The sequence below is a fragment of the Coprinopsis cinerea genome, assembly GCF_000182895.1.
Source record: "Coprinopsis cinerea okayama7#130 chromosome 3 map unlocalized cont3.3, whole genome shotgun sequence".
Lineage (NCBI taxonomy): Eukaryota > Fungi > Basidiomycota > Agaricomycetes > Agaricales > Psathyrellaceae > Coprinopsis > Coprinopsis cinerea.
In genome coordinates this window covers 2,737,692-2,764,036 of record NW_003307542.1, presented here as the reverse complement: position 1 = coordinate 2,764,036, position 26,345 = coordinate 2,737,692, and the positions used below count along the sequence as shown (strand labels likewise).

At 51.8% G+C, this 26,345-nt stretch overlaps 10 protein-coding genes across 10 annotated transcripts; 4 read left to right on the top strand and 6 right to left on the bottom strand.

Annotated features, from left to right (window-relative positions):
- Positions 1-128: 128 nt before the first annotated feature.
- CC1G_03289 (Mni1p) lies at positions 129-1,469 on the top strand (the record flags this gene model as incomplete). Its single annotated transcript, XM_001830700.1, has 4 exons — positions 129-266; positions 343-687; positions 741-897; positions 949-1,469. 4 exons carry the CDS (start codon positions 129-131, stop codon positions 1,467-1,469), a joined length of 1,161 nt encoding a protein of 386 aa, XP_001830752.1.
- Positions 1,470-1,496: 27 nt separating this feature from the next.
- On the bottom strand, positions 1,497-2,294 carry CC1G_03288 (hypothetical protein; the record flags this gene model as incomplete). Its single annotated transcript, XM_001830699.2, has 4 exons — positions 1,497-1,768; positions 1,828-2,073; positions 2,136-2,193; positions 2,262-2,294. 4 exons carry the CDS (start codon positions 2,292-2,294, stop codon positions 1,656-1,658), a joined length of 450 nt encoding a protein of 149 aa, XP_001830751.1. The 3' UTR covers positions 1,497-1,655.
- A 336-nt stretch (positions 2,295-2,630) lies between these two features.
- CC1G_03287 (arginine methyltransferase) lies at positions 2,631-4,297 on the top strand (the record flags this gene model as incomplete). The annotated part of the gene is made up of 10 exons (XM_001830698.2): positions 2,631-2,699; positions 2,760-2,814; positions 2,874-3,040; positions 3,096-3,159; positions 3,215-3,445; positions 3,496-3,611; positions 3,663-3,741; positions 3,795-3,894; positions 3,956-4,120; positions 4,291-4,297. 10 exons carry the CDS (start codon positions 2,631-2,633, stop codon positions 4,295-4,297), a joined length of 1,053 nt encoding a protein of 350 aa, XP_001830750.2.
- Positions 4,298-5,386: 1,089 nt separating this feature from the next.
- On the bottom strand, positions 5,387-7,495 carry CC1G_03286 (hypothetical protein; the record flags this gene model as incomplete). Its single annotated transcript, XM_001830697.2, has 7 exons — positions 7,299-7,495; positions 6,936-7,246; positions 6,817-6,880; positions 6,676-6,760; positions 6,121-6,622; positions 6,024-6,072; positions 5,387-5,968 (listed from the first exon to the last, which is right to left on the bottom strand). The coding sequence occupies exons 1-7, from the start codon at positions 7,455-7,457 to the stop codon at positions 5,387-5,389; spliced, it is 1,752 nt and encodes a 583-aa protein (XP_001830749.1). The 5' UTR covers positions 7,458-7,495.
- A 1,578-nt stretch (positions 7,496-9,073) lies between these two features.
- On the bottom strand, positions 9,074-11,838 carry CC1G_03285 (hypothetical protein; the record flags this gene model as incomplete). The annotated part of the gene is made up of 7 exons (XM_001830696.2): positions 9,074-9,290; positions 9,343-9,502; positions 9,554-9,777; positions 9,834-9,895; positions 9,948-10,109; positions 10,167-11,505; positions 11,561-11,838. 7 exons carry the CDS (start codon positions 11,836-11,838, stop codon positions 9,074-9,076), a joined length of 2,442 nt encoding a protein of 813 aa, XP_001830748.2.
- A 731-nt stretch (positions 11,839-12,569) lies between these two features.
- CC1G_14254 (hypothetical protein) lies at positions 12,570-13,729 on the bottom strand (the record flags this gene model as incomplete). The annotated part of the gene is made up of 4 exons (XM_002911677.1): positions 12,570-12,739; positions 12,894-12,961; positions 13,254-13,346; positions 13,560-13,729. 4 exons carry the CDS (start codon positions 13,727-13,729, stop codon positions 12,570-12,572), a joined length of 501 nt encoding a protein of 166 aa, XP_002911723.1.
- Positions 13,730-15,853: 2,124 nt separating this feature from the next.
- CC1G_03284 (hypothetical protein) lies at positions 15,854-17,047 on the top strand (the record flags this gene model as incomplete). Its single annotated transcript, XM_001830695.1, has 7 exons — positions 15,854-16,041; positions 16,096-16,346; positions 16,409-16,503; positions 16,563-16,635; positions 16,693-16,706; positions 16,767-16,829; positions 16,886-17,047. 7 exons carry the CDS (start codon positions 15,854-15,856, stop codon positions 17,045-17,047), a joined length of 846 nt encoding a protein of 281 aa, XP_001830747.1.
- Positions 17,048-17,240: 193 nt separating this feature from the next.
- CC1G_03283 (hypothetical protein) lies at positions 17,241-19,653 on the bottom strand (the record flags this gene model as incomplete). Its single annotated transcript, XM_001830694.1, has 3 exons — positions 17,241-17,555; positions 17,610-18,045; positions 18,098-19,653. 3 exons carry the CDS (start codon positions 19,651-19,653, stop codon positions 17,241-17,243), a joined length of 2,307 nt encoding a protein of 768 aa, XP_001830746.1.
- A 1,714-nt stretch (positions 19,654-21,367) lies between these two features.
- Positions 21,368-22,659, top strand: CC1G_03282 (hypothetical protein; the record flags this gene model as incomplete). The annotated part of the gene is made up of 7 exons (XM_001830693.1): positions 21,368-21,545; positions 21,598-21,896; positions 21,960-21,988; positions 22,047-22,165; positions 22,219-22,363; positions 22,421-22,542; positions 22,598-22,659. 7 exons carry the CDS (start codon positions 21,368-21,370, stop codon positions 22,657-22,659), a joined length of 954 nt encoding a protein of 317 aa, XP_001830745.1.
- A 543-nt stretch (positions 22,660-23,202) lies between these two features.
- On the bottom strand, positions 23,203-25,165 carry CC1G_03281 (aspartyl protease; the record flags this gene model as incomplete). Its single annotated transcript, XM_001830692.2, has 9 exons — positions 23,203-23,267; positions 23,324-23,386; positions 23,470-23,548; positions 23,636-23,829; positions 23,892-24,062; positions 24,112-24,420; positions 24,472-24,701; positions 24,856-24,899; positions 24,962-25,165. The coding sequence occupies 9 exons, from the start codon at positions 25,163-25,165 to the stop codon at positions 23,203-23,205; spliced, it is 1,359 nt and encodes a 452-aa protein (XP_001830744.2).
- Positions 25,166-26,345: the final 1,180 nt, after the last annotated feature.

The window sequence follows — 26,345 nt, the reverse complement described above, 5'->3', positions numbered from 1 at the left end:
GGCGACGATGATGAGGGTTGTGATCACGATGATGGCCGCGACGCGTCGAAGAAGTTTGGCAGCATCCTCCAAACCTAACAAAAGCGATAATTTGAGATCCCCTGGATTCGAGCTTTACCCCATCCACCATGTTCAAATTCGACTTTGCCATCGACGACATCGACGAGACCATCGAACAATCCATTCCAGAAACCAAACCATCCATCTCCAACGAACCGACCACCACCAAACAACTCCCTTTCAAAGAACACACAATCTCTGACCTTGTTCGTCCATTTCTCTCCAAAAATGCATTCTAGCAATTGGAAAGATAATGAATTTAATTTCTCATGTTAAGCTCAGCTCGATGCTCTACCGTCGTTGATCTCATACTCTCGGTTGACTGTTCCTAGTGGATCTGGAAAGGAGCCAGTGACGATTTTGCATCGGGATCTTTTCGATGCTCGGTTTCAGCTTATCTCGGAGGGGAGGGACGAGTTGGTGAAGAGTGACGAATCTGGAGATAATGAAAAGACTGGAGAGGGGAAAGATCAGAAAAGCGTCTTGACGTATCTCGATGCACCATCAGACCTCCTCCCAGGCGTATACGAGGGTGGTTTGAAGACTTGGGAATGTAGTCTGGACGTCGTGGAGTACCTCGAGGGGTCCAGTCCATTTTCTTCCTATCAGGGCAAACGAGTACTTGAGGTGAGTATATACCTAAATCTCTTGCACTCTTCTCAACTGACTCTCATGTGAAGCTAGGTTGCGGGACTGCCGTCCCTTCCCTCTATGTCCTGCAAAACCTGTTCTCATACCCTGAGGAGGAGGTCAAACAGCCTACCGAAATCCACCTCCAGGACTACAATGATTCGGTTCTTGAGTTGATGACACTTCCAAACGTGTTCTTGACCTGGTGTGCGTAGTCGAGGGACTTTCCACTAGCCCCTTTGCTCACAACACACGTAGACGCTTCCCCTGCCTCCCTTGCAGCTCGCGAGGCCACCCAATCCGACCCTGTCGACCCTTCCGCCCCTGGAGAAGTCCACATCGCGGATGAACTCAGGGATGCCTTCCTCTCATCCCTCGCCCAGCGCAACATCACCATCCGCTTTTTCTCTGGCGCTTGGGAGACCTTTGATCTGCAGAAAACAGGAGGAAACTACGATCTCCTCATGACCTCCGAAACCATCTACCGCACCGAAAGCCTGGTACCCTTGACCAGGATCCTGGACGAGGGATGCCCAGATTCCCTGACCGAGAAGGCCGCTAAATTGTCCGTCAACGACAAATCGGCAGCGAAGGAGCACGAGACCTCGCCGTTGTGCTTGGTCGCAGCCAAGGTGTTGTACTTTGGAGTGGGAGGCGGGATATCCGAGTTCGTAGAGTTCCTATCAGAGAAGAAACCGGGTCGGAAGGGGGAAGCGACGGCGGTGTTGGAAAAAGTCACGAACGTGGGTCGAAGAGTGCTAAGCATTCAGTGGATATGAGCAAAACGTAATCAGTGTTTTGCTGGCTGGTATAATAGTGGGGTCATAAAAATGGTACAATACATGCAGGGGGTCGTGACGGGGTCGTTCAAAAATAAACTAGTTCATAATAGTAAGACAGTATGTGCAATGAAGGTCGAAAGGTCCAGTCTGCGTGGACAATAGTGAAACGGGGGTTTCTGTGGGTTATCCACAGATACCGTCGTCGATGAGGACACCACATCGACTGCATCGGACGCGTTTGTCCAGGAGACAGAGGCCAATGCCTAGAGGGAACCAGAAGACTGCAGCAAGAATGCCTGAAGATCCGGGGTATCAGCTTCAGCGGTGACATCGCAACACAGTGAGCATTACGCACCCAGAATCCCATACTTGGTCTCCGGAACATGCTCCCCAGCCTGCAGGCAGATCATCTCTGGGTGGGATGGTGGCAAGAACGACGTGATCCTCTCGCCCGTTACTGGGTTGGTGTAGTAAAAGACCGTCGGAGTCGGGGTGAACGTGGGCTGGGTATTGCAGGAAGGTCCTGAGTAGTTGTAGGGTATCATGGGCTCGCTCTCGTCGATTCCGGTGTATATCTTTGGCCGAGGCTTGTCACTAGGATCTAGAGAACGGGTCGAGCGATGAGCATAGGGCATCAGCGAAGGCGGAACGACGAGAACGCACAATTGGAGGCGTCGATAGCATAATCGTAGGAAGGGGGATTGTCTCTGGGTACCTGTGCCTATTGTGAAGACGACATTGTTAGTCCGCAGCGCTGGGAATGAGCAGCAGGCTGGCGATGGCGCTCACTATATTATGTCTGTCGGGATCGGAGAGGATCATGGCTGCGATGACCTTTATAGCTGCTCCAGAGCTGCTGGGTCTACGTGGTCGAGATCGATGGTGCGACTGCGGCGCAACCGACAAGAGTCAGGAGCAAATAACTAAACCGCTCACTGCTTTTGGCGATCCGCAGTGCCCAAGCCGTCCAAATTCGCCCTCCTCTCCAACATCCAAACCGAGATTGATCGTGGGAATAATATACAGATGGGGATGACCCTGCCGCTACACGTGCCGATCGCGATCGAGCGGGGTTGGCAGTTTGAACGGCACCTGCTTTTTTTTCTAGACGCGGTTTAGTTTCTTTCCTCCATCTCTTTTTATTTCCGTATATTCGACATGACCAGCATGGAAGTCGACCAAAACGCTCCAGGTCCCTCAAACCAAAACGCTACCAACGAGGTCAAGGTTGACGATATGACCTCGAGAGACTAGTTGCGCCCTTTTCTCGACGTTGTGTGGTCACAGAATTTATCGTCTTGGGTCTTTTCTTACAGCTATGCCGATTCCTATGCCCACTTTGGTGCGCGTTTAACTAACCTTTGAAGGGCTTTAACTGATTTTTTTTATTCTCGTAAACAGGCATTCACGAAGAAATGTTGAAGGACTCTGTCCGAACGGGATCATATCGCTCTGCCATCGTCAACAACCCCCATCTCTTCAAAGGAAAAACGGTCCTCGACGTCGGATGCGGCACTGGAATTCTCAGCATGTTCGCTGCAAAAGCTGGCGCAAAGCACGTCACTGGTGTCCGTCTAATAATCATCCTCGACGTCCCAACCACGCGACTGATAATTCCTCCAGATCGACATGTCCAACATCATCGACCAAGCACAAAAGATCATTGAGGCCAACGGCTTCAAAGATAGTGCGTTCTAGTCGACGCTTGAACGAGCCGATCTCATCTCAACCACACCCTTTAGCGATCACTCTCGTCAAGGGTAAACTTGAGGAAACAGAACTCCCGTTGAAGGAATACGACATCATCATCTCCGAATGGATGGGCTATTTCCTGCTTTACGAATCGATGCTCGATACCGTTCTCCTTGCCCGCGATAAATACCTCAAAAAGGGAGGCTTGATCTTCCCTGATACCGCCATCATGTATATCTCTGCGATTGAGGACCAGGAATACAAGGAGGAAAAAATCAACTGTGAGTAACCCATGACGCCGTATCATTTTATGTACTGACGCGTTGTGCAGTCTGGGAGAACGTTTATGGCTTTGACTACTCGTGTATCAAGGACATCGCACTCCGAGAACCTTTGGTCGATACCGTCGAACTCAAGGCTGTCGTGACGGACCCTTATATGCTCAAGGTAGGCGTAATTCAATTGCCCTTGAAATTTGTTATAAACATGCCTCCACAGCACATCGACCTCCTCACTGCCAAGAAGGAAGACCTTACCTTCGAGGCACCATTTACCCTCAAAGCCACCCGCGACGATTGTGAGTTGCATATTACCTGAGATCCAGGAGCAACGACCAAACATCTTCCCTAGACATCCACGCCTTCCTCGCCTGGTTCGACATCTCCTTCGAATGCACACACAAAAAGGTCAAGTTCTCAACGGGACCTCACGCTCAATACACCCACTGGAAGTAAGTCTAAACTTGCTCTCTAAAACTGCTTCTTTCAATTAATTAATGCAAACCTCCCTAGACAAACCGTCTTCTACACGCCCGAAACCATCACCGTCAACAGGGGCGACACCATCACCGGCAAGGTGACATGCGCACCCAACAAACGCAACCCCCGCGACCTCGACATCGGCATCTCCTACAAGCACGAATCCGAACCAGAGGAACGCTTCGTGCAATATAAGATGTACGTCAATTTCCCTTCTTCCTACTTTTTTTTTTTCTTTTTTTTTTTGGCTGGATGCACCCTTTTCTGTCACGAGCGCGTAATGGCTGTTTTGTCGTTGGAGTTGAATTGCTGGAAAAGCAAAAAAGAGTCAGAGTCTTAAAGAGAGAGAGCGCTAACGCTATCATCAGGTCTTGATTTTCTGATTCGTTTGGATCGAATTCATCGAATCTCGTCATCTCATGTTATACTTATACACCCCCCTCCTTGTGTATCGCGTACAACGTTGTTGACCCAACCTTTACCAGGTACTAAAAACATTAAACTACTGCCATTGACAATATCGGGGGGTACCCTGGATCTCTTTTTCTTGTACGACTATTGGGACACGCGGTCACGACCTAACTACGATACACTATCACGCTTATAGAGTGTTCAATTCTTGTAACATTTTCCCGTCGGATTGGCGACTGACATCGTTGAACGTTCTGTGAAGAATTCAGTGTATTCGGCAAACCTGCAGGTGGGATCTTGGCCTGTAACGTACACAGCCGTTTTCTGGAAGGACTCTACCACTCCGAGTCTTGGTTGGGCGATCCAATAATCGCCGGCGCAATGCCTATGGTCCCGAGAGACATCATGGACGGCGTCGGGACTCGGTCCCTCTCCTGCAAAATTCTTTCAAATCCTTCGGAAAGTCTTACTTTACCAACCCGATTAGTATCTGACCATTGGTTGGCTTGAATAGGCTTACGGAAACAAGGGAAGATATCGGGGTAATGAGTGGGGCTCTTCATATTGTCAATCATTCTTCATCTCTTCATTTTCCGTCGTCTCCTGTTCATTGGCTCACTGGCAGGAACCAATTTGTCTGTCATTGTCAATGGTCAACTGGTCACCAGTCAAGCATCGAGAAAGTCTTACGGGGAATAGGCGACGTTTGGTTATGCTCCGCTTCCTTCACATTACCCTCCTCGTACTTCCACTCGTACGTGGTCTTACACGATTGTACGGAACGAACTCCCTTTTCTCGACCCTATGGAGAATGAGCGGACTATTAGATTGCTACCATTATAAAGATCTACAATAAGCATGGCATCAGAACAGAACATCGAAAGCTGAAGCGTAATAGTACAAAGATAATAATGATATCGTGATATATATCCCTTGCGTTTGTGTTGCAAATACATACTATGTAGTTAGATCAGCAGAAAAGCAGATACCAGAAAGATGAGAGAAAGGAGAGACGATTAGATCACGGTGGTGGTATGTATCATTGAGTCCATGTTACCGACTGTTATTGATCATCGTCCGAATCGACGACTTGGCGACCTCCGCAGACGCCCTGCGCCTCCCGCTCATAATGAAGCCCCACAGTGCCAGACAGAGGAGCAACGAACAAAACAACATCACCCTGATCTCTTCCCCCGCACTCGATTTCTCCATGACCAACCCCATGATCCCCATGATCCCCCGTTTACGTGCCCCACTGGAGAACGCAGCAGGTCGAAGATCCTTGCTGTATTTGCGTGTCCGGGACGACACCCCGAGACCCCAAGGCCACACCATCCTGGAATGCTCGAGGGCAGTGATGGTAATGGGCAGCCCATGCTCGTCGCACACGAGTTCGAATGAACCGGATGCTCGGGAAGGAAGGGGGAAGGGGAACGTCCGATACGCGATGGAGAAAGGTAGAGGCACGGGGTACACAGGCGGGATGAAGGTCAAGGAGAAACGCCTCAGGCGTGGATTGCTTTTCGCGATACATGCTGCACCAGACGAGAGGGTCTCGTCGCCTGGGTACCGGACGATCGTCAAGTTCAGAGTTTGGAGCTTGGGGAAGCCTCGAATCGTCTTTGCGAATGCATCCTGAGTAAGAATCATCCTTATTAGTGAACACGATGTGTGATGTATTGAAACGCACCAGCTGGAACGACGGTTTATGGGCACAGGTCAACTCGAGGTGCCGCAGCCTGGGGCATGACTGGATCAGCGATCTCAGCAGGTTGCCGCTGTCGTACATGGAATGAAGCGTAAACGAGATCTTGAGATCGGTTAGAGAGGTCAACTCGCGCAGAAGGCTCGCCACAATCGGCGCCGACACCTCGCGTGTCTCTACCGCGTCGCGGAAGGTAACTGATTTAAGAGAAGTGTGTATGTGAGGTAAAGCCTGGAGTTGTTGGTGAGTTCCGCAGAAGGAAGTCACGCGGCTGAGGCTGCTGGGATCTAAGGAGGATAGGTGGATGGGCTGTATGGTGTGTCTGGATAAACTCAGGGATTCCAGGTGTTCATGGGCCTCCAGGAATGCAATGAATGGTCGTTTTTCGCCTTGTCCTAGTGATCGGGGGAACCAGTCGATGCAGACGTCACCGAGGGTTAGCTTGCGTAGGCGAGGCCATCGTCCTTCGACGAGGTAGTGCATATCTGTGGGCACTGAGTAAGAGCCGTCTATGCCAAGTTCTTCGAGATTCGGGCAGCGATCGATGAGCATGCGCTTGAACTTTTTAGAAAGTGGATGGTCCTCTGAGAAACCAACGTCATACACTGAAACAACCTGGACAAAAGGAAGACCATACCATCGAGGAACATATCGTTGTGGTTTTCATAGAACCCAGTCTTGAGGATAAGAGAGAAACCTTTGAGATCGGTGAAGTCGAATAGCTATATGGGGACAGTGAACATGGGCCAGAAGACTTGTAGTCGGAGATGAAACGCACATGGCTATTTAGATTCGGTAAAACGGCGCCTATGGACGTTGCGATATACCGGAGTTGAGGGCACCTGATTTCAAGGTAAATTTGGAGCCTTCATTTGTAGATACCGGAGAGAAACGCACCCCATACGCAAGGCGAACCACATATCCTCGTGATGAGGCAGTTCCTCGTCGTTCCACTGAAACCTAACAAGGGCGTCCAAACGTTTGGACGACGCGACCTTGATGATTGCTTGACATGCCTCGGCATTGTCGGTTGTGGACATCGACCGTCTCGAGCAGGACCTATCTGGTTCATATGCGAGTTCTCGAACGTGCCGAGCAATGTCTGGCCGTTTTGTCAACATTCCAAGTGTAATGGAACATTGCTGGGATGTTTGCAAAGTAATCTTCTCGTACAACACAGTTGATACGTGAGAGAAGACATTTGTTGACTGGGGAGAGTCAGCCTGAGACATCCTTGTCCACAGAGACATCGTTACGCACCGTCAACCCGAAATTCAGTATATCCCTTCGCGAATCGAGCAATGAAGCAAATTCTATAAGCAAGTCTGGGGGAACAGACTCGAATGGTGCTGGTGGTCGATCTTGCGTGTTTCTGGGGCCATAGAGTGTATCCAAGGTCGCTATTGAGTCCAGGTACATTCGTTTTCCAGGTTGTTGTGGCCTAAAACCAGAGGGAAATTCGTGGCGAGGATATCGGTGGTGGAGGCATTAGGCCAACCTTCTTTATATGCCGACCCATTTTCGGAAAGACCCATTTAGACCAGCACCACGTGATGTCATCATTTTCCCAGGATGACTACAGCGAACAGTGAGCGAACGGGCGACCACAAACCTTGGCCTACCAACTAGTAAGGCGACCGAATTCTGCTTTAAAATACAGCTTCGGCCTTCTGGAATCGTTAATTCGTCTGGGGAACACTGGGACAATGTCTGGATGTTGTGGAACTGGGAGCTGAACACCTCTCATCACTGTCCTCTCATGGCCTGACATTTTTGCTCCCACCTTCGCTCCCAACCAACCTAAATCAAGTGCGATGATTCTAACTGATTGGAGAATCGAGAAATCAAAGTTGGATTCGAGACTGTGGGTGCAGTGTCTACATACATCGACAGCCTATTGGAGTTTGGGATCCTCGTCAACTTGACGGGCGCATCGACACGGAACACGCCACGCAAACAACAGGAGCCCACCATCCGAGACGCGACTCAACCTCATCCAGGCTAGGGACCTCTGCATACTCCTTTCGAAGCGGGCTTCCTCGAGCCAGATTCCACTGGATACTCAATACTTGCCTGGCGAATCTCTTACCCCGCCGGGATCTAGGCGGTCTTTCGACGGCGTTATCGACGTGGGGAAGTTACCTGGCGCCACTTCCAAGCAGTACCTGCTCTATCAGCCGTTTTCCGCGGAGAATAAGGCGCTCACTACGAATACACGGTTTCTGATGTAATGTGAGACCATCCAGATGCTCGACGATGCTCATTGGGTTTCATACAACGCGCAACGATCATTGGTTCGCCTTGCAGTTCCCGGACTTCGAATAACGTTACACCTGAACGTTCTACTGCTCTGCTTCCGTCCTCGGAAATGTCAAGTTCTGATTGGCTTTCGCTCGATTATCTGATTCAAATCCATCCGCAATGAATCTCTCTCGTCTAGAAGGCGATGGCACGCTCGGCCTTCATGGTCCTCCTACTTAGAAAGTCACTCGATCTCGTCGAACAGCTAGGTAATCTTTTGTTCCCAAGCGCCACTAGCTGCGTGCTAATCAGGCTCGGGCTTTGCATCACGGCGACCCGCTGATTGCCAATGCCTTTTCTTGGTCGCCGAGTCAATCATAAAGCACTTTCCCAGCGTCAGATGCTGCTTTCGATCACCAGAAACAGGAAGTCTTGGTGACTCTCCGCCTTAGATGGATCCTGGACCGCTCCCCGTCTAATCTCGCTGTAAACCAACCAACGCCACTCGAAACTTGGTCGCGGGAGTCGCATTAGACTTCAATAGACTGCCCGTCATGGCCGAGCAACGCTTTGTATCCTGCATTTGCGAACTCCCGAAATAACTAAGTGAGTTGTATTGAATAGTCACAGAGTATAAAGACACCCATTCGCTAGCGTCCGAGGCGTCCGAAATCCAGGAGGTAAAAATATCCCAAGCAGTCCGCTTCCAAGATGCGAGAGGCCATGAGAAGAGAAAGTTCTTAAGGTACACTCGTAAAGTCGTCACAAATACAAGTACAAACGGAATGAGCCCATCAGACTAGAAGTGCAGCGGTGACTAGAATAGAGGCCAGGGTAAGGAAGCCGGTGGAGGATCCCATTTTCAAAGACAAGGCGCTTCCGGCTCGAAGTTCAGAAGTGACCTGCAGGAGGGTGAGTCGCGTATCGAGCAGGAAGCTCATTCCGAGGCCATCATAGGCGAGCTCCACCGTTAAGGACGTATTCTGGCCACTAAAGGTCTGCATATCCGTTCTATTGGGAAGGTGTCATGAGAGGCGATTGAGGAGAGATGATAGCAACGTACGCGTTGAATTGTTGGCCTTCGTTGTCAACCACGCGAGCCCCATTGATTGACCCCTCGTCGACCTGGGCTGTCAGTTGATATGTTCCTGCAGCAAGGTCGCCAATGGGGTTGATCACAACGTTTTCGCTTTCCCATTCGTTGAACGGAGCCCACGCTTGTTCTAAGGTTCCGGTTTAGACATATGCTGGAGGACGATGGAAAGGGAACGTACGCTGTACTTCAGTCGTGCCCACAGTCAGATCACGCTTGAGGAGGTTGCGAGGAGCGAGGGCGGATCGTCCAATTCCAATGTCTGGCAAAGACCGCCTGGTAGCGTTTGATCCTCCGACAGATGAACAGTCGAAGCCAGAGAGGGAGAAGGTGAATTTGGTTCCGGATCTGAGGCCAAGCTGCTTCCTGAGACCTGACAGGTAGGCACCCTGGATACTTTGGGCTCTGTAACGCTGGTGAATCTCGAAGATAGCAACAGAGCAGGAGGAAGGGTTTCTCACAGGTTGTCCACACAAGCAATGACCGCATCCGCTCCTCCTTCGGCTGTGATAGCGAATGGATACTGTGGACGATAAGCCCCTGTGCCGGAGTATTAGGTTTAGAGCGCCTCTTACCTGGTTGCAAGACATGTTGAGACCAGCGTCTTGGCATTGTTGGATAGTACATCCTGCGGCCCTTCGATTGGTATCTTTGACTGACTCATCCCCGGCAAAGGTCAGCTCATCGGTGTCGGTCTTGCCGCGAGCCTGGAATCCTCTGCAATAGTTGTTGAACAACTAGGGCACATCGGACTTGGAGTTAGCGGGCAAAGATAGGATTCACTCAAAACGTACCTGGTCAACGGCCTCTTCTCTCCTCCTCTGCAAGTCCCCGGACAATGGCCGATCACCTCGACGAAGCCTACTGTAATCCAAAATGGCGGTACCATCTTGGATCAAAACACCAGGGATCGGCGCAGTCGCTGCCAAAGAAGGAGCGGAGCGAGTAACCGTCGAGACAACCACCGATGGCTCGGGGGCTTCAGTGGCTGGAGGAACAGGAGGTACAGGCGGCGGTGTTGCAGGAGGAGCGTCGGGAGCGGGCACAAGCGTCTCGGGTGACACCGCTGGAGGAACAGGAGGAACTGCAGGAGGGGATGGTGATGCGTCAGGTGCTGTTGCAGGCGGCGCCAGATCATCGACCGGTGCGGTAGGCGGAACGTCTGGAGTAGCAGGTAGAATTTCCGGCGGGGCTAGTGTTGGAGGGGTGTCAGGCGGTACGTCTGGCGGGGTAACAGGGGGTACAGGAGGCTCTGTCGGTGGGTCACCTGGCATGGTGGGTGGTTCTGCAGGAGGTCCGTCTGGAGTGGTAGGTAGGTCTGCAGGAGGCTCATCTGGGGTGGTCGGTGGCTCCACGGGAGGTTCGTCTGGTGCAGTGGGCGGCTCTGCCGGCGGTTCGTCCGGTGTGGTAGGTGGTTCCACAGGCGGTTCATCGGGCGGCGTGGTCTGTGGCTCGGCAGGTGGTTCGCCGGGCGTGGTAGGCGGTTCATCGGGCGTGGTGGGCGGCTCGACAGGTGGTTCGACAGGTATCGTAGGAGGTTCCACAGGAGGTTCATCGGGCGTGGCGGGTGGTTCGTCAGGTGTCGTCGGAGGGCCAACAGGAGGTTCATCGGGCGTGGTGGGTGGTGCCGGCTCCGTGACTGTCACGGTCGTGATTTCTGTGGTTGGAACCGATACGATTGCTGTTTCTGTCGAGGTCACAACTAGAGTTTCCGTCACAGTAAACGGTACGCTTCCGGGGAATACGGTTGTCGTGACAGTAACAGGCTCGTCATCGTCTGGAAGTGTAACGGTCACTGTACTTGGTGGAAGACCAGGTTCAGTTACGGTGATGATAGACGTTTCCGGAGGTGCGGTGATAGTAACTGTTCCATTTATGGTAACGGTCTCGGGAGGTAGAGTGATCGTGATAGTGCCATTCTCTCCTGGGACAGGAACTGTAATGGTTGTTACAACAGGGACAGTGATCGTGGAGAAATTGGTCACAGTCACTGTCGCCTCTGGGAGGATGGTGGTGCAGTTCGTCACGAAGATCGTAGTCGGTACATACTCCGTGGCTGTAGATGTTACGGTCACGGTAATGTTGTTGTACAGCCCATCGCACGGGGGACAGGTGTCGCCAGGTGAGGGGCAACTGGGCGTAGGGTAAGCAGGACACGACGTCGAAGGGCACTCAGTGCATGTTGGACAGGTTGGGCACGTGGGTGTCTCTGGATCTGGACACGTTGAGGGACAGGTGGGGCAGGTTGCTGACGGACACTCGTCTGGATATGGGTACGGGGACGTCGGGGGACACGAAGGACAGGCTGAAGAGTCTGGGCAAGTTGGTGACGGACATACAGGAGGGTCGGGTGGTGGGCATGTAGGAGTGAGGGGGCAGGGATCCGGTGTTGGACATGTTACTGTGGGACAACTTGGGGTGGGGCAGGTAGGGGTTTCGGGAATGGGACAGACAGTCGGTGCGCATGGCTGACATTGGCTAGTACAGCAGCGCGCTCCGTGTACGCAGAATTCGCGAGGTGCTTTCGGGGAGAAATTATCAGGCCATTACAGAAAATGAGGCGCTAATGTCAATGACTCACTGCACTCTCTGGGTATTGCAACAATTTCGGGCTGTTGCAATGTCTGCCTCGCGTAGAAGAGCAGTATGAGGAGGATAGTCGTCCGCATTGCAACTCGGCGCGAGGATTAGGACATCTGCGGCACCTGGTTTTTGTAGGGACCACCGCAAATCATTCTATTCTTGGCGAAGGTTCCCTTCGTTGCCGACACAGTGAATGGTCTGGTAGCCTGGGCGCCAGTGCTGTCCATTTACCCGGAAGTGGAATGTTGCGGTAGATAAAGTCGAACAGAGTTAAGGACACGCATGGAGTCTGTCCTCCGATCCCTTTTTGAGAACAAGCTGACCCTTTCGATGACGCTCGAGACCATGCCTATTGGCAGTGTCTTGCCACAATAACCGCCCAGCATGTACATGGTCGCCCTACATTGGTTGAACACGAAAGATGAGGCCACAACACCGACAAAATTCGGGTTATCGCTGGGCATGGCGCACAAGGTTCCAGTTGCGCAACCAGACACTGCTGGATCACCTGTGCAGCGACAATGCGCCCTTTCACACCAGGCAACAGACAAAAATAGATTCATTTGCGCTGAAGGTCGTCATTGTTGTCTTCCAAGCATCGTCAACGGAAGTTTTCAGGCGCCATACCCTTCCGCCCGGTGAGTTTGCCTGGCGGTACAACCTCGACACCGGTAGGAGATAGTTGCGGTCTCGTCGCTGGTTCCTTCTTGGTCAATCTTCCTCGCTCGACTTGTATCGGCTCGAGGGTTGGACATGGGCAGCGTAACATTGAGCAGCGACATGTCTGATGTCAAGTGGTGAGCGACCGCGATGTGCAATCAATGGGGCCAGGGTATTGTCATCCGTTTGCATTGCCCAATGTTTGAAATGAACACCCGGAAGTCATTGGACTGAAATTACGCGTTAGAAGAAGAAGGATTTGAGACAGTCCTACTTACTTTGCCTTTTTGAACGACTGGAATTGTGCAAGCAACGTGCAAGGGCAGGTAAGATTCCTGCTACTACCCTGTAGTAATAGTAGGTCTTCAATAGAGCTGCCACAGGGTCTTGGCGCTCAGTTCTCCCACGAAAGTGTAAAGTGGCTGTGACCCACTCCGAGTCAGGTAGCTGTGATCTTGCCGCTTCCCTTGCGTTGGTCTAGCATCCAACTACCGTCCACCAATTCGGTCCGCTTTTCGTATGACGCCCCTTGATACACCACCTGCATTCAGCTTGCATAGTCGTTTGGTGTAAAGCGATCTTGGTGTAAATACTGTCCAGCTACAACCATGCACATAATGTTTTCGTGTTCATCCTACTTGCCATTCAATTGCGTATGTGTATGGCTTGCATTTACTTCTGCGCCTTCCCAAGTTTGGTCGGACTTGTCCGCGGTTAACTGCTTGCTTCTACTGATGGCTCAGCAGTTATTTATTCAGGACAAATGCTGCTCCCCGCTCGTCGGCCTGCTCGTGTTCCCAACCTCAACGATGATCTATGGCTACTCATCCCAGGCGGTCTTCTCTGCACGAGGATAGCTTTAGTAGCGCACACGACACGTCGCCCTCACACGCCTATTGTCTCCGAGACTCCGACCTCTGTCGGTATCATCAAGCTTTACATACCAAAGAACGAGGTGTTCCTCGCCTTCAATGTTTTCGACAGTGAACCCCGGCCAGATTTTCGATGAGCTACCGGCTGGAAGGATGGCTTGGAGCATCTTCATCTCTGGTGGGGTGACGGACCACGGTCCCCTATCGACCGTCGCTGAACACCCTCGTCTTCGAGAACCCATATCACGGGCCGGCGCTGTGAGCGGGCTGCGGTGATTGTCCACAAGGATTCAGACTTGGCGAGGAGAACGAATATTTTCTCCGACTAGAGTCTGGTTCACGAGACAAGACTGGGCGACTCTTGTCTCCTGTCTTGCCGATTTCCGTGGATCGAGACCGAGGGAGGTCATTCAGTTGAACAGGCAGTGCGCTTTTAGAAATTAGGCGCGTGCAGAATCCGCGATTCTCAAGGGTCGAACACGGGCAAGATAGGTTGTCGAGGCACTTTTGAGAGGAATCCTACTGGCACACTCTAGAATGGTGTCTCGACTCTCGCAAATACCCGAGGTTCGTATCTGGATTCTGTCGGTCGTCGTCCGGTTAAACAGACGGAACGCGAAGAAGTTAGCGGACTGGTTCCAGAATTGGAAAGATATCCAGGGATTGCCATTTTGTAAGGACGTAAGTTGGATGCTTGACAAGTAGTTATAGGATGAGCTTTTGTAAAATGTCAGATTTATGTTGTGTAGGTTCACTTGACATGTCCCTGTAATATCCCGGGAAGCGTACGATGTAATAAAATGTTACCTGTGCTCCAATACGCTTAACCCGAACGCAGAAAAGCGAGTTAAAAGGAAGTGGATATGGGCGTAGCTCCGTAGTAGCAGGCTCTGCGGCGAAGCGCGCTCTTTTAGTTATTGGCGAGAAGTGACAGCACAGGCGCAAGAAGAACATTCCGAAAGTATCGGGTGTGAGCCCCTGTTGGTGTTCGTGGGAACCTTGTTTATTTCTGAACCTTCGGCGCTTTGGCACGGGCGCTAACTTCACGAACGCAGGGTTGTTGCTCCGTTTTCCAGGTGACTATCAACGAGAAGGTAGGAGTGAGGCTTGTTTCTATTTAGGAAGTACAGAGAATATGAGAGCTTGTTCACAGAGGTTGGAGTGGCGCAGAATCGGTCTTCAAACCAAGCACAATGAAGGTGGCAAAAGAAAACTAAAGCCGGAACCGAAGTCCTATTTAGGTTATTAGAGGAGGCACTCCCAAATTGAATAAGGTTGGAGGTAGCTTTTATGAAAGTAAGCCTGGTGTCAAGGAAGAAACTCCTTCCCTTACATTCCGCTGCCCTTCAGCCGTTGTCTTTCGACAAGCCATCATCCGGAAACCGTTAATTTGTCACTATCCGTCTTTTCGCGTGCTAAGAGACACCGTGACACTGGTGACTGCGGTCAACAATATCGATCTAAGTTCCGTGGGACAGGGGGAGTGGAACTGTTTGGTGCATGGTTGCCAGCGGTACCTGGAAGTGGCGGAGCTGGCTGCCTCTTCTGCCAACGCCGTTTTTTAGATTATAAAGAGATAAGCAGCTTGGACGATGGGTGGCTGGGGTTTTATATCTCAAACACTGAGTCCAGGAAGGATGTTTCCGAAAGCCTCGGGGTCAAACGATCAGGAGCGTGTGCTTTTATATTCGCTCATTGCCGGAAGGCGTCTGGGCCCACTGAGCGCCAACTACGTTGAACGCGTTAGACGATATGGTATCAGCCTCCCCCAACGCAATGCCACAGCGACTCACATATCCCAGCACCTGAAGAAGAAGGCTACACCAGCGCTCACTGGCAGTTTCTCAGGGGAAAGGTGATCCATATGTGTTGTCCAGCGGCTTACCGGCTTGATTGTATGGATTCCTTTGAGACCGTTGCAATGGTTCGAAACGAGGGAAAGGACCACCTTTACCTAACCTTGCTCCACAATCAGTGTCGGTATGTCTGGACTGAAGCCTCGGTTCGCGGCTGCCCGTCCTACCACAGTCCAGAGGCGTAACTTATCGCCTCACCTTAGGCCGCCGTTCCCTCTTGCGCAGCGGATGACTCGGATATTCCCAGCCGTTCCAAACATTTAAGTGCTCTACAGAGGGACGTGCGACGCGCTCGCACCTCACGTCGCCAGGGTACCTGATCGTGTAATCCGGCGTGGCTTTTACGGAGAATATCTCGTCCTGCACTCGCCCAAGCTCTGATCTCGTGGCGGAAGAAATGGAGATGGCACGACTCGCTGGAATATAAAAGGGTGCCCGACTTCTTCAGCATAAACCATCCCATCTTCCAGGGTCTCCAGCTTCTCTAGACGTCCCGCACCATTATCCACGATGCGCTTCATCACGGCTGCCTCCGTTCTCCTCTCGCTCCTAATGGCGTCAGAGGGAAAGGAACTTCTTAACCGCCAGGCCAGTTGTGACACCTACGTCGTCTCCAACATGACAGGTGGATTCAGGACTCGCACCTTTATCGACTTCTCCAATGCCCAGGAAGGAGATAACACCCAACAGTTCTTGGTGTATGTCATCTCCCCTCTCGGTTGATTGTTTTACTGAACCTGATCTCTCTACAGTGCCAACAGCTTCTACACCAGCAACTGGGATGTCTACATTGACCCAGGTCCCCTCACCCACACCTTCACTCCCAACAACGTGAAGCTCGGCAACGGAGCACTCGAACTGAAAGTCTCTGCGCACCCCGGTGGAAACGCCAAGGTCGTCTCCGCCGAGATTGGCACAACTTATAGCTTCAAGTATGGTTCTGTCCGAACATACCTCAAGTCAAGCACAACCCCTGGCGTATGCGAGGGTAATTTCCTCTATGGTACGCCCACGTTCTCGCATTCCACGCTTATTGTACTCATCCGAAACGCGCTGTTGAAATAGCCAATAGGTTTAACGAGGTCGACTGGGAGATTTTGACAAGTACGATCGATACCGATGCCCCATGCGTTCCAAAGGGTATTTGGGCCACCAACCAGGTATGTTTTCGAGACCTTGAATCACTTCGAGACAGCGGCCAACGAGGACATTTGTCTAGGCGTTGGTTGAGGGCGGTCAAAAAACTAGCGATATTGTCCCGTTCACCTTCGACCCCCGAGCCGATTTCCATGGTAAGGTCTTCTTTCCGATTACCGAGAGAGTGTGAACTGAATGAAAATGCATTTCAGAGTACCGAATTGACGTAAGCCCCGTTCTACCCGTGACTCTTCTCTCCATTCAGTACTAAACCTCCTTCAACCAGTGGTCCGCAGATGCCACTCGATTCTACATCGACGGTCAGTTCAAGACCATGCTGACCGACAACGTAAGAGTTCGACGGCCTACTGTAAGCAAAACGTTAGCTGACGTGTTTGCATCCAGGTCCCAGAAATTGCAGGCCCATGGCTCTGGAATGCATGGAGCAACGGTCAAGAGTGCTGGTCGCAGGGACCTCCCACCGCTGATTCGGTCACCCGTATCCGCTCGATTGAGATCTTCAGGGACTTCGTTGAGGTCCCTACTGGTACCGTCTGCAACGTCTAATACCCTGAAGTATAGAGCACCTGTTTGTTTAATGTCTGGAAAGATGTCACGAGGCACCAAGGATTCATGCGGTATACTGTACTACGCCCGGCGACTCGGACGATGTAACGGAAATCCGACCGACAAGTGAGATGTGTCCGAGAATCAATAAGCACAGATCACCAACGCTCGACCAGTGTCAACCCCGTCAAGGCTAAGACGGACCGCCAGCCCTAGCCATCTTCTTGTCATGTCCTCGCTTACGGTCGTGGTTCGCGCGAGTTGCTTTGTTTCTATCCTTCCAAGCACGCCCTCGAGCGTTCCCTCGACTACCAGACCCTTCGCCTTGACCTCCACCCTGCCCTCCACCTCCACCGCCCCTGCCACCTCTCCCTCCACCACGACCACCGCGCCCTCTGCCACGGTGATGTCCCCCTCTTCCAGGTTCCGACGATGATTGAGGTTCCAGGGGACCTGCCACGTTTCCTCTGAACTCGTGCTTGAGTAAAATCTTGTCCTTCTTCTTCGGCTATAAGAGATGGTCAGCATACGTATCATCACCACATAGGCAAGGAGAACTTACATTTCGTTCCAAAACAATTGCCCATCCTTCAATCTGCTCGTGAGACCAACCCGTCTTTTGGATAAGCTCAGCTCGAGCCTTGCTTCGACGCGTCGCCGCATCTCTAGCAAAGGCAGATGGGTCCGCCACATAGGCTTGCTCGATCAGATACTCTGGATCGACCTCGCCAGGGGTTCCCTCTGCACCCGGCTCTCCATCCGACTCGCTCTCCCCTTCCGGATCCTCCAGGTCGCCTGCCCCAGGCACCCGCACAGGCTCCTCGATATCGTCATCCTCCTCGAATGCCACGATCTTGGGTTTGGGCTTGGCCCCATCTTCTTCTTCACCTTCTTCCTCTTCGTCGGATTCCATGTCCATAATTTCAACCCGCCGGAGGATGTCTGCCTTCATCCTTTCGCGGGCGCCTTGGTCAGGTTTGGCGAGCAGGGTTGCCGCACTAGGAGTCATGTCAGAATACGACTGATATATGATAGATCGCATACACTCACTCTTCAGCCTTCTTCCCGAATCGTACTGAACTAAAGTCGACAGCTTCGTCGTCGAATATATTTCGTCTCTCTGGGACTGGAGAGGCCTGTCTTTGGACTGGTTGCTGCCGTTGTGAATCCAGAGTAGCTTCATCCGGAGCGCTTCCTTCGAGCAAAGCCTCGATTACTCGTTCGACATTACCGTCGTAAGCGGGATGCTTCAGTAGCTTGCCGACGTATTGAGTTGAAAGGTCTGGGAGAAGGTCGAGGATCTGAGAGGTTTTTGAAACGAGCTCGACATCATCGATTTCTGCTGAGTAGGACGTAGTCGACGGGACTTCAGTTGTCGTTGGTCCTTTTCCTTTAGCATCGACGGACTTCGAAGGCGCTGGTCTCTGAAGGCCTGAACCGTGAAGGAGGATGGTGAGGGCACCCGGCTCCTTGGAATAAGAGCCGTGTTCCACCAAGGTGCTCTCCAGGATATCCAAGCGAGCATCCCTTTCTTGCGCCTTGCTGAGTGCCCCGGTGAGGAGCTGCGTCAGATCATGGCTACGCTGATAATCCTGCAATAGCGTCAAATTGAGGAACGGGGTCGGAGGTGTCGCTCCTGACGATGTCGACTCGTCAGAGCCGTTAGTGGACGTTTCCAACATGGCGAAAATAGCTGAAAAGATAGTTTCGGCTTGCTCTGCTAGTTGTTGCGGTCCATTAGCTTGGGTGAGGTTGGCGAGAGATTGTTTGAAGAGTAGGTGGAAGCTGTCGATGAGGGTGAGTTTGGTCTTCACCCAAATAGTGGTCCATTCCGTTGGGTCAACTTCAGCTGTGGTACCCACAGCCGAGATGGCTGAAAGCAGGGCGCGCGTCCCGCCGTACGACCAGGCGGTAGAACTGAGGCCAGGGAGATACAGGTTTGACAGGGCGGTGATGAAGGGTACGTGCTTGATAAATGGAGCTAAGAGAGGTGCGTCGGGAATTCCTGGGATTTTGGAGGCCCCTGAGCAAGCTACCATGAAGCAGTAGATCACTTCAGCTGCCTTTCGTTGGTTGTACAGTCCTTGAGTCGATTGCAGGATGGCTGTGAAACTCGGTACGAGTGCTGTTTCGACTTCTGTCACGACATTTGGGCTGTTCAAGGCACACAGGTTGAAGATATGGCGAAGCTTGGATGGCGATGATCGTGCGTAGACAATGGCCAGATCCGTGAGGATTTTGAGGTCGTCCAAGCCGCCTTCTTCAGCCAGACGCTCTGTCAGCTTCAAGACTTTGGCATGAATAGCTTTCTCCGAAGGCGATTTTTCATCTTCCGTCACCCAGATAGCTGCCTGTAACTTTTGAAAAGCCTGATCGAGCAGGTACGATCGGAGAAAGGTTATCGTTGAGGTCGCCAGACTGTCTGTCGCCTTGGTGGTTTTTCCAGTCGATGACTTCGCATTCTTAGTCGTGGTAGTGATTGAGATCGCATTAGAGAGGGAGTTGGAGACAGTGGACAATAACGAAGATTGCTGGGTCGGCGTCAAGTCTTTGCGGACTGACGAAGACGGCCAAGCGGGCAGCGTCGTAAGTGATTGGACCGCCATCGCTCCCAGGCAAAGCTGAAAATCTCAATTTTGAGAATTTTATTTCGAGGGAACATTTAAAACATACTCTTCGTTCCAATCTTTTGCTGTATCAAGGTAGGCGAATCTCTTGAGAGGGTCAGACCCAAGCTGGGACGCAGCCGGGACAAGCGACCCTAACCCAAGTCACCTGTGGTTAGGGGCAGTCAAATCCCCAGCTTGACCGACACCCTTTGCCATCGTTCTAGGACAACCGTGACGACAATAGAAAACAGTAAAAAGTATGGCAATGCATAAGCTTCACAGAAGACTGCGATGGCTATTCTGATAAGGTGCGTTGGCTATTCTACTCGACATTCACTCAGGGGCTGAATCGACCTAGTATTGAGCGCAAAACCCGGCGCCAAATCTCGACCGCTGTAGGCTCAGATGGGGCAGGTCGGCGGGTGGGGGTTAGCAGGCGCTTTCTTTGGGCAACCTGGCTGGTTACCGAGGCTTCCTGTATCAGGGTTCTGGACGGCTGTTAATGAAGGACTCGAGACAGCAACGCTGCGGTGACCCACATAAAGGCATTGTACGCCATCTCCGTAGCTGTGGGGGTTGTGCGAGTGTCATTTGTCGTCAGAATTCTCGGAGGAATCATGTCCAACAGTTCTTGGCCGGCCCTACCCACCTGCAGTAGATCGCAAACGGGCCTTGAAGCTGATTCACCAAAGGACGCCCATCTGGGCCGTAAGGCGGGCAACAGAATAACTGACGTTCTTCTATCAGTAATCTATAGTGAAGACTTCAAAAGATGACATACACCCGGAGGTGGGATGGGGCCTGGCCCTTGCGGAAGGGCGAATGCGACGGAGAGCAAGAGAAGAGGGTAACTGCGCAAGAACATGGTGAAGGGGACTCTACCATACCGTATCAAGGTAACTCGCTTTTTATCCATTCACCTTCGAATTGATAGGTATCAGCAAGCTAGCGAGGATGGAGCACCACTCGGGTCTCCTGAGCTCCGACCTACGCTTTCAGGCGGCTCGAGGGGCTATGTCGTTGGTCGACTCGCGTGCGTGCCTTTAATGCCGTTCAAGTCCACAGATGCCTATCTTGACACCCTTTCTAGGATGAGACCGTGGTTTCAAGCCTCCACATGTTGCGAAAGCGCGATGTTTAGGCGGCCCTTTTCAAAGGCGCACAGGACCGACATCAGAAAGCTGACGCCTGTGAGCAATTTCGTGCGGCGTCCCCATTGGGATCGCGGACGATGTTGGCCCTTAAAGCACACAAGGCCCCGCCACTGTAAAAACCGTTGACCGCTCGATGTTTTCTTCCGCCTCAGTCGTACATAATTCAATCACCGAGAGGACCAGGCGTCGGCTCCGGCGGTCCAACTTTGCGCGATACGGTATGGTCAATACCCTTTTCTGGCGACTGATCGGCGTTTGCTCCACTAAAGATGGACAAAGATGGACCTCGCACGCGGTCCTCGTCCGCAACACTAATTGTGATTCCAATGCCCCTGAATTTTTTTCAAGAGATCGGCACGTTCTCGGTGATTGTATACATGGGAAAACGAAATTGGCTTGCAATTTGACCCGCTGTAGGTCCTAAAGGCGATCATATCAGCACAAGGTGTTATAAGAACGACCCTGCCTTTCCATCAGGTTCGGTGTCGAGTTCTTCGTTTCTTCGTTGCTTCATTCTACCCTACTTCCCAGTCTCTCCTTTCCTTTCTTTTTCAGCGATGGTTTCCTCCAAGCTCGCTGTTCTCCTTTCCCTCACACTCTTTACCATCCCAGCTCTATCCCACAACTCTCAGAATGATCTACATCGTCGAAACAATAACCGATGCGCGCCCGGAACGTACTCCTCGTCAGGAAATTCCCCGTGTACACCGTGCCCTGCTGGATCCTACACCAAGGGTACGCTCCTTGATTTATTTATTCCCGGACGGCTACTGACTTGGGCTCGTAGAATATGGATTCAGGAATTGTCAACAAGCTCGACCTGGCTACTACATTCCCTCTCGCGGAATGACACAGGAGTTGCCTTGCAGCCCTGGAACCTACGTCTCCTCTTCTGGTGCCACAGGTTGTCTGAGCTGCCCGCCTGGTTTCATGTGTCCCAGTAGCGCTATGCACACGCCCCAGCAATGCTCTCCAGGCCGCTACTCAACTGGTGGCGTCGCCAACTGCCCCCTCTGCCCCGCAGGATACTTCAACAACATCCACAAGGCTACTGGATGCTGCGAATGTCCCGCCGGCTGGTTCCTTGTGAGTCCATTTAGCTTCAATCCTGCACCCTTGAATTTCCTGACGGTCTCTGTTTCGTCATAGGCCCATGGAGGAAACGTCAATTGCCAGATGTACGTCGGATCGAGTCGTCCACCGCTATCGAAATGTATTCTAACATCACGCATTCAGGTGTCCCAACCAAACCCCTTACTCGAACCCTGCTTCCACCTCTATGAGCCAATGCTCCGCAAAACCAGGGCTGTACGCTCCTTCGAAGACCGCCACTCAAGGCTCCAACGGTGCTTGCCGTGCGTATACTTTTTTCTATGCCATAATTCCAAATTAACCGAAGCCCCTTCAGCCCCGTCCCTCCCTATCCCCAGTGGCATCCCCAAGCGTCACTGGACCCCCAGGTCCAACTGCAAGGCTGGCGAACGAGCCTGCCCAGTCTACCGCGGCTCCAAAGTCGTCAGCTTCAACTGTGTCGACATCCGATCCGACCTCGAGTGAGTTCTCCTTTCCAGCATCTCCTATCGGATGGTTTTCACTGATGCTTCGACCAGGTCTTGTGGAGGGTGTGTCACCTACTCCAACGATGGCTCTCCCAGCCCAGATGGTGGCCGGGATTGCAGTGCGATCCCATTCGTCAACGATGTCCGCTGCAGCAACGGGTCGTGCCAGATCGGTGAGTAATTCTACTTTTCGTTCTTTCCTGAAGGCTCATGGGATGAAAAATCTAGGTTCCTGCGCACGCGGCTATGTTATCTCCCTGGATGGAGGTTCTTGCGTCCCCCCTCTCTAAGTTACTCCCTTCGCACCTCCCCAACCTCCGTGGATGGTGTTAATCGCCTAGTGGTATCCGATACCCTAATAATCTCCACTCGCCTCGCCTCGCCTCGCCTCGAGTGGCACTGCCCTCCGTAGACCGGACTCTAGCTAGCACATCTTCTATGACGGTTCCTAGTGCTCGCGCTTCTGAAATACTTGTGCTTCGTATCGTATTTATTAATTAAGGCTACGGTCAATTTTGGTCTGCCCGGGGATTTCTGGAACGGACTTTTGAACGTATCTTGAACAATCGCACTGTCGCTCGGATGTTTCAAATGTATTGACGGAATCAGTGGACGTTCTCATTTGTTGCCTTGGTCTTGATGGATTCGTTAGATAGGAAGGTTGGTGCAATATACAGTAAATCGATCTCAGCACGTCTAACAGCGGAAGAACTCGAGATGTATGCAATACATTGGTAGAGATCGTCATATAAATACAATGGCTCTGGTTATAGAGTCCGTCGTGATGGAAGGGTCGGTAACTAAATGTTCGAAATGAGACTAAGTCGAGGAAATTACAGGTAACAGAGGATAATCAAGAGGTATAACGAGATCAGGGATATCCTAGATGCCTGTGCTACTACACTGCAGCATCAGTACATGACGAACGAGTGTTAAATCAGGTAGAAGACAAACCTAGATGGGAAGCGCCGCTATCCCTAGAGGGCGTGTTTTCATTGAAAATTCCAGGTGCTGTCCCTATCGAATAAAAGGTGGTCCCGCCGAGGTCGAGCCTGTTCAGCATCGAAAGTGAAGAACCTGACATCGAACAGAATACTCACCTGAACCACCTGCCAACGTTGACAGTTCGGCGAATCCAATTGATGGAGGGTCCGCGCGGAATACGGAATATACGTTCTTCTACAAAGGTTCGAGACGCGAAACAGATGATGAGGAACGAGTAAAACGATGATGGAAGACAATAGTGAAAACGGAGATCCTACTTACAAGGAAAGTATCACCGATAACCCATCCAGGGTTCTGAGAGTTTTCAGGGATGTTGCTTCCAAGGCCCAAGTCGAAGATGGCACCTAGGCAGAGGGAGCTTCCAAAAGATGTTTGGCCAAGGTTCATGTCATCCGGGGAGATGCTCCACGACTTTCCTCCAAAGTTGAGTGTGATGTTGATCTCGGTTCTGCAGGCTGAACAGATGAACCCGCTAGGGTCAGTGACGAGAGATGGTAAAGGAGTGTGTGGGACTTACGATAGTACCAGAAGCCCTCGTTGCCTATGGACCTCCGTGAACCAGGTACTGCCGCCCAAATGGCTTCGACATCACCGGAAGGTCCGCCAATCAACGTGGTACCAGTATCGATTGCAGCTAACGATGCAGACCCGGTGGAGATTGGCACTGATCTTCCTTGGACGGTGATTCCTACAACCCAGTCAGTATAAACTGAAATCCAGAGCACAGGTACACGCACGCCGAACAGGGAGCAGCCAGAAAGAAGGGAACGACACGGGAAGGTCGAGGAATTCAATTTCTCCGCTGTACAGAGAAGTGTTCCTTCCTCCCAGGGTGAAGATTCCTCCAGGTTCAGCCTCCCGGGCAATTGACACATTCAGGAATCGCGTCAGCCAGAACGACATTTCTGGACTTGAAAGTTGATTGTTCTCTAACAAGTTCTGCCAGAATGGCGTGGCACGTGTGCTTGCTATGGTTTCGAAAGCGAGACCTAGAATCCCAGATACCCCTCCGTCTAGTAATGTACTTGATAGCTGATCAGCGGCCACTAAACAACTTGGGTTAGGACGACTCGGAGTCAGGTCTGGTAGAAACTCACGGAATGTTTGCCTTTCCACTGTGAAGTTACCCAGCCTCACAGTGTCTCTATTGATAGAGCCCGCAACTGCACCCGACCCATAGCGGATAGTAGTCCCAGCGGCGCTTTGTTGGACAGTGGAGGACCGTGCAGGATCAAACAGTGGAATTCCGGTACAAGTGGCACAGGCGATATCCGCGACCCAAAGATCCGCGGACCCGGTATCAAGGACAACCTCGAATGCCTGAGGACTAGTCGAAATTATAAGTGCACTGTTGCATATGGAAGGAAACTGGGGGAGGAGCTAAAAATAGGCGATTTCCTAAATGCCAATCATGTCGTCACAAGGGCAACGTGTAGCCCTCGGTAGCTCCGCAGCCCGCAGGCAGAGAAGAGAACACTCACGGCGTGCCTATCAAGACCTCCCCTAGATAGCTGGCGTCTGAATGCTATTGATAACCAACCCCTCAGACACCGTGCTGCTGGACGAGAGATAAGGCTAATAACCTACCTGGTTGATCATAGGGATGTCCTCGACGGCCCTTCTTCTGCCAGAGGATGAGCCAACATTATATTTCGCTCTTAAACTTTGGGCGACTGATGCATAGTGTTCGATTCCGTAGTGCGTTCGAGACCGACGTGCGAGAGGTACGGTTATAGGATCCACTGCGAGGGCGAGTGATATCCAGAGGAAGGGGAGTAGGAGGGACTTCATGGTGGGGTATAGTAAGACGACGGTGAGGGGAAGGTTGGTAGCAGGGCTGTTCAGGATTCGACCAGGCTATAATGGTACCCCAAGTTGGTCACGATCAGATTCCGTTGCAGACAACTCCACTAATATTAGTCGTGGTAGATTGGGCAATCACAACAACAGCCCTAGGCGGTTAAATGTAGTGGGGGATGGGCAGTTACGCCTCTTTTGTCGTACTCAGGCCAGTGACGAACGAGGGCGACGACGTGTCGACAGTTTCAGCAGCTGGGAATAAGAAGCACGGTGCTTCCCAAGGTCGACCCATTACCTTTTTCTTTAAAGAGAATGGGCTCACACAGAAACTTCTTTCCCTAAAGCCTAAAGTCGAATGGAATGACGTTAGTGTGGTTAGTCCGCCGCAGCATGAGTAAAAATGGAGAGTGTTGCTCACAAACCGGTTGGAGCGTATCGTTCTTGGCTGGCATCATCGGCAACCTCAGGATGGCGCTTCACTCGATACGATGGAAGCATCGTTCTCGCAAGAACAAAGCCTGACATCATTGCGCGACAACCTCGGATGGGTAGATGCCGATGCCGAGGCTTTTATTAAACGTCTGTCGACCAGCCGCCGGTCGGCCTGTCGTCTGAGTTTCAAGTGTGTACTGTGTGATGTATCAAACTCAGCACACGGCATCGATTGCCCGTGTCTCAGTGCTCACTGCCCCCAGCCAGCATTCTCACCAACTTTAAGTGCCATGGCATTGCCTCACTACCTAACTATAAATACGAATAATACAACCCAGTCGCGACCAGGGAATTACGGATTTGGATTTTCTGATAAGAACGCCGATGCCAACCACACAGAGGGAGGGAGGGAGAACATATGCAATGGCTGTCGATGCTGATAGTGCACTGTCCTCAGGGGATCACAGTCTCTGCAAGACAGGTGTCAGAAAGGCTGGACAGAAAGCATGCGTGAGCCGGAATGAACACCCACAGGAACCAACCGTGCCCTGTGGCCGGACGGAAAGATCAAGCAATAACGCAGTACGCGCCGCCACCGTTATTACCTCCAGTCTCTTGAGAGGTAGGGATATCGGTAGAGAACTTGGTGAAGGAATCCATTTGATCGAGAAAAGACTGACTGAGGGTGAGTAGTGCAAATGAATGCGACTGGGGAAAATTACTGTCGCCCCCCAGCTTT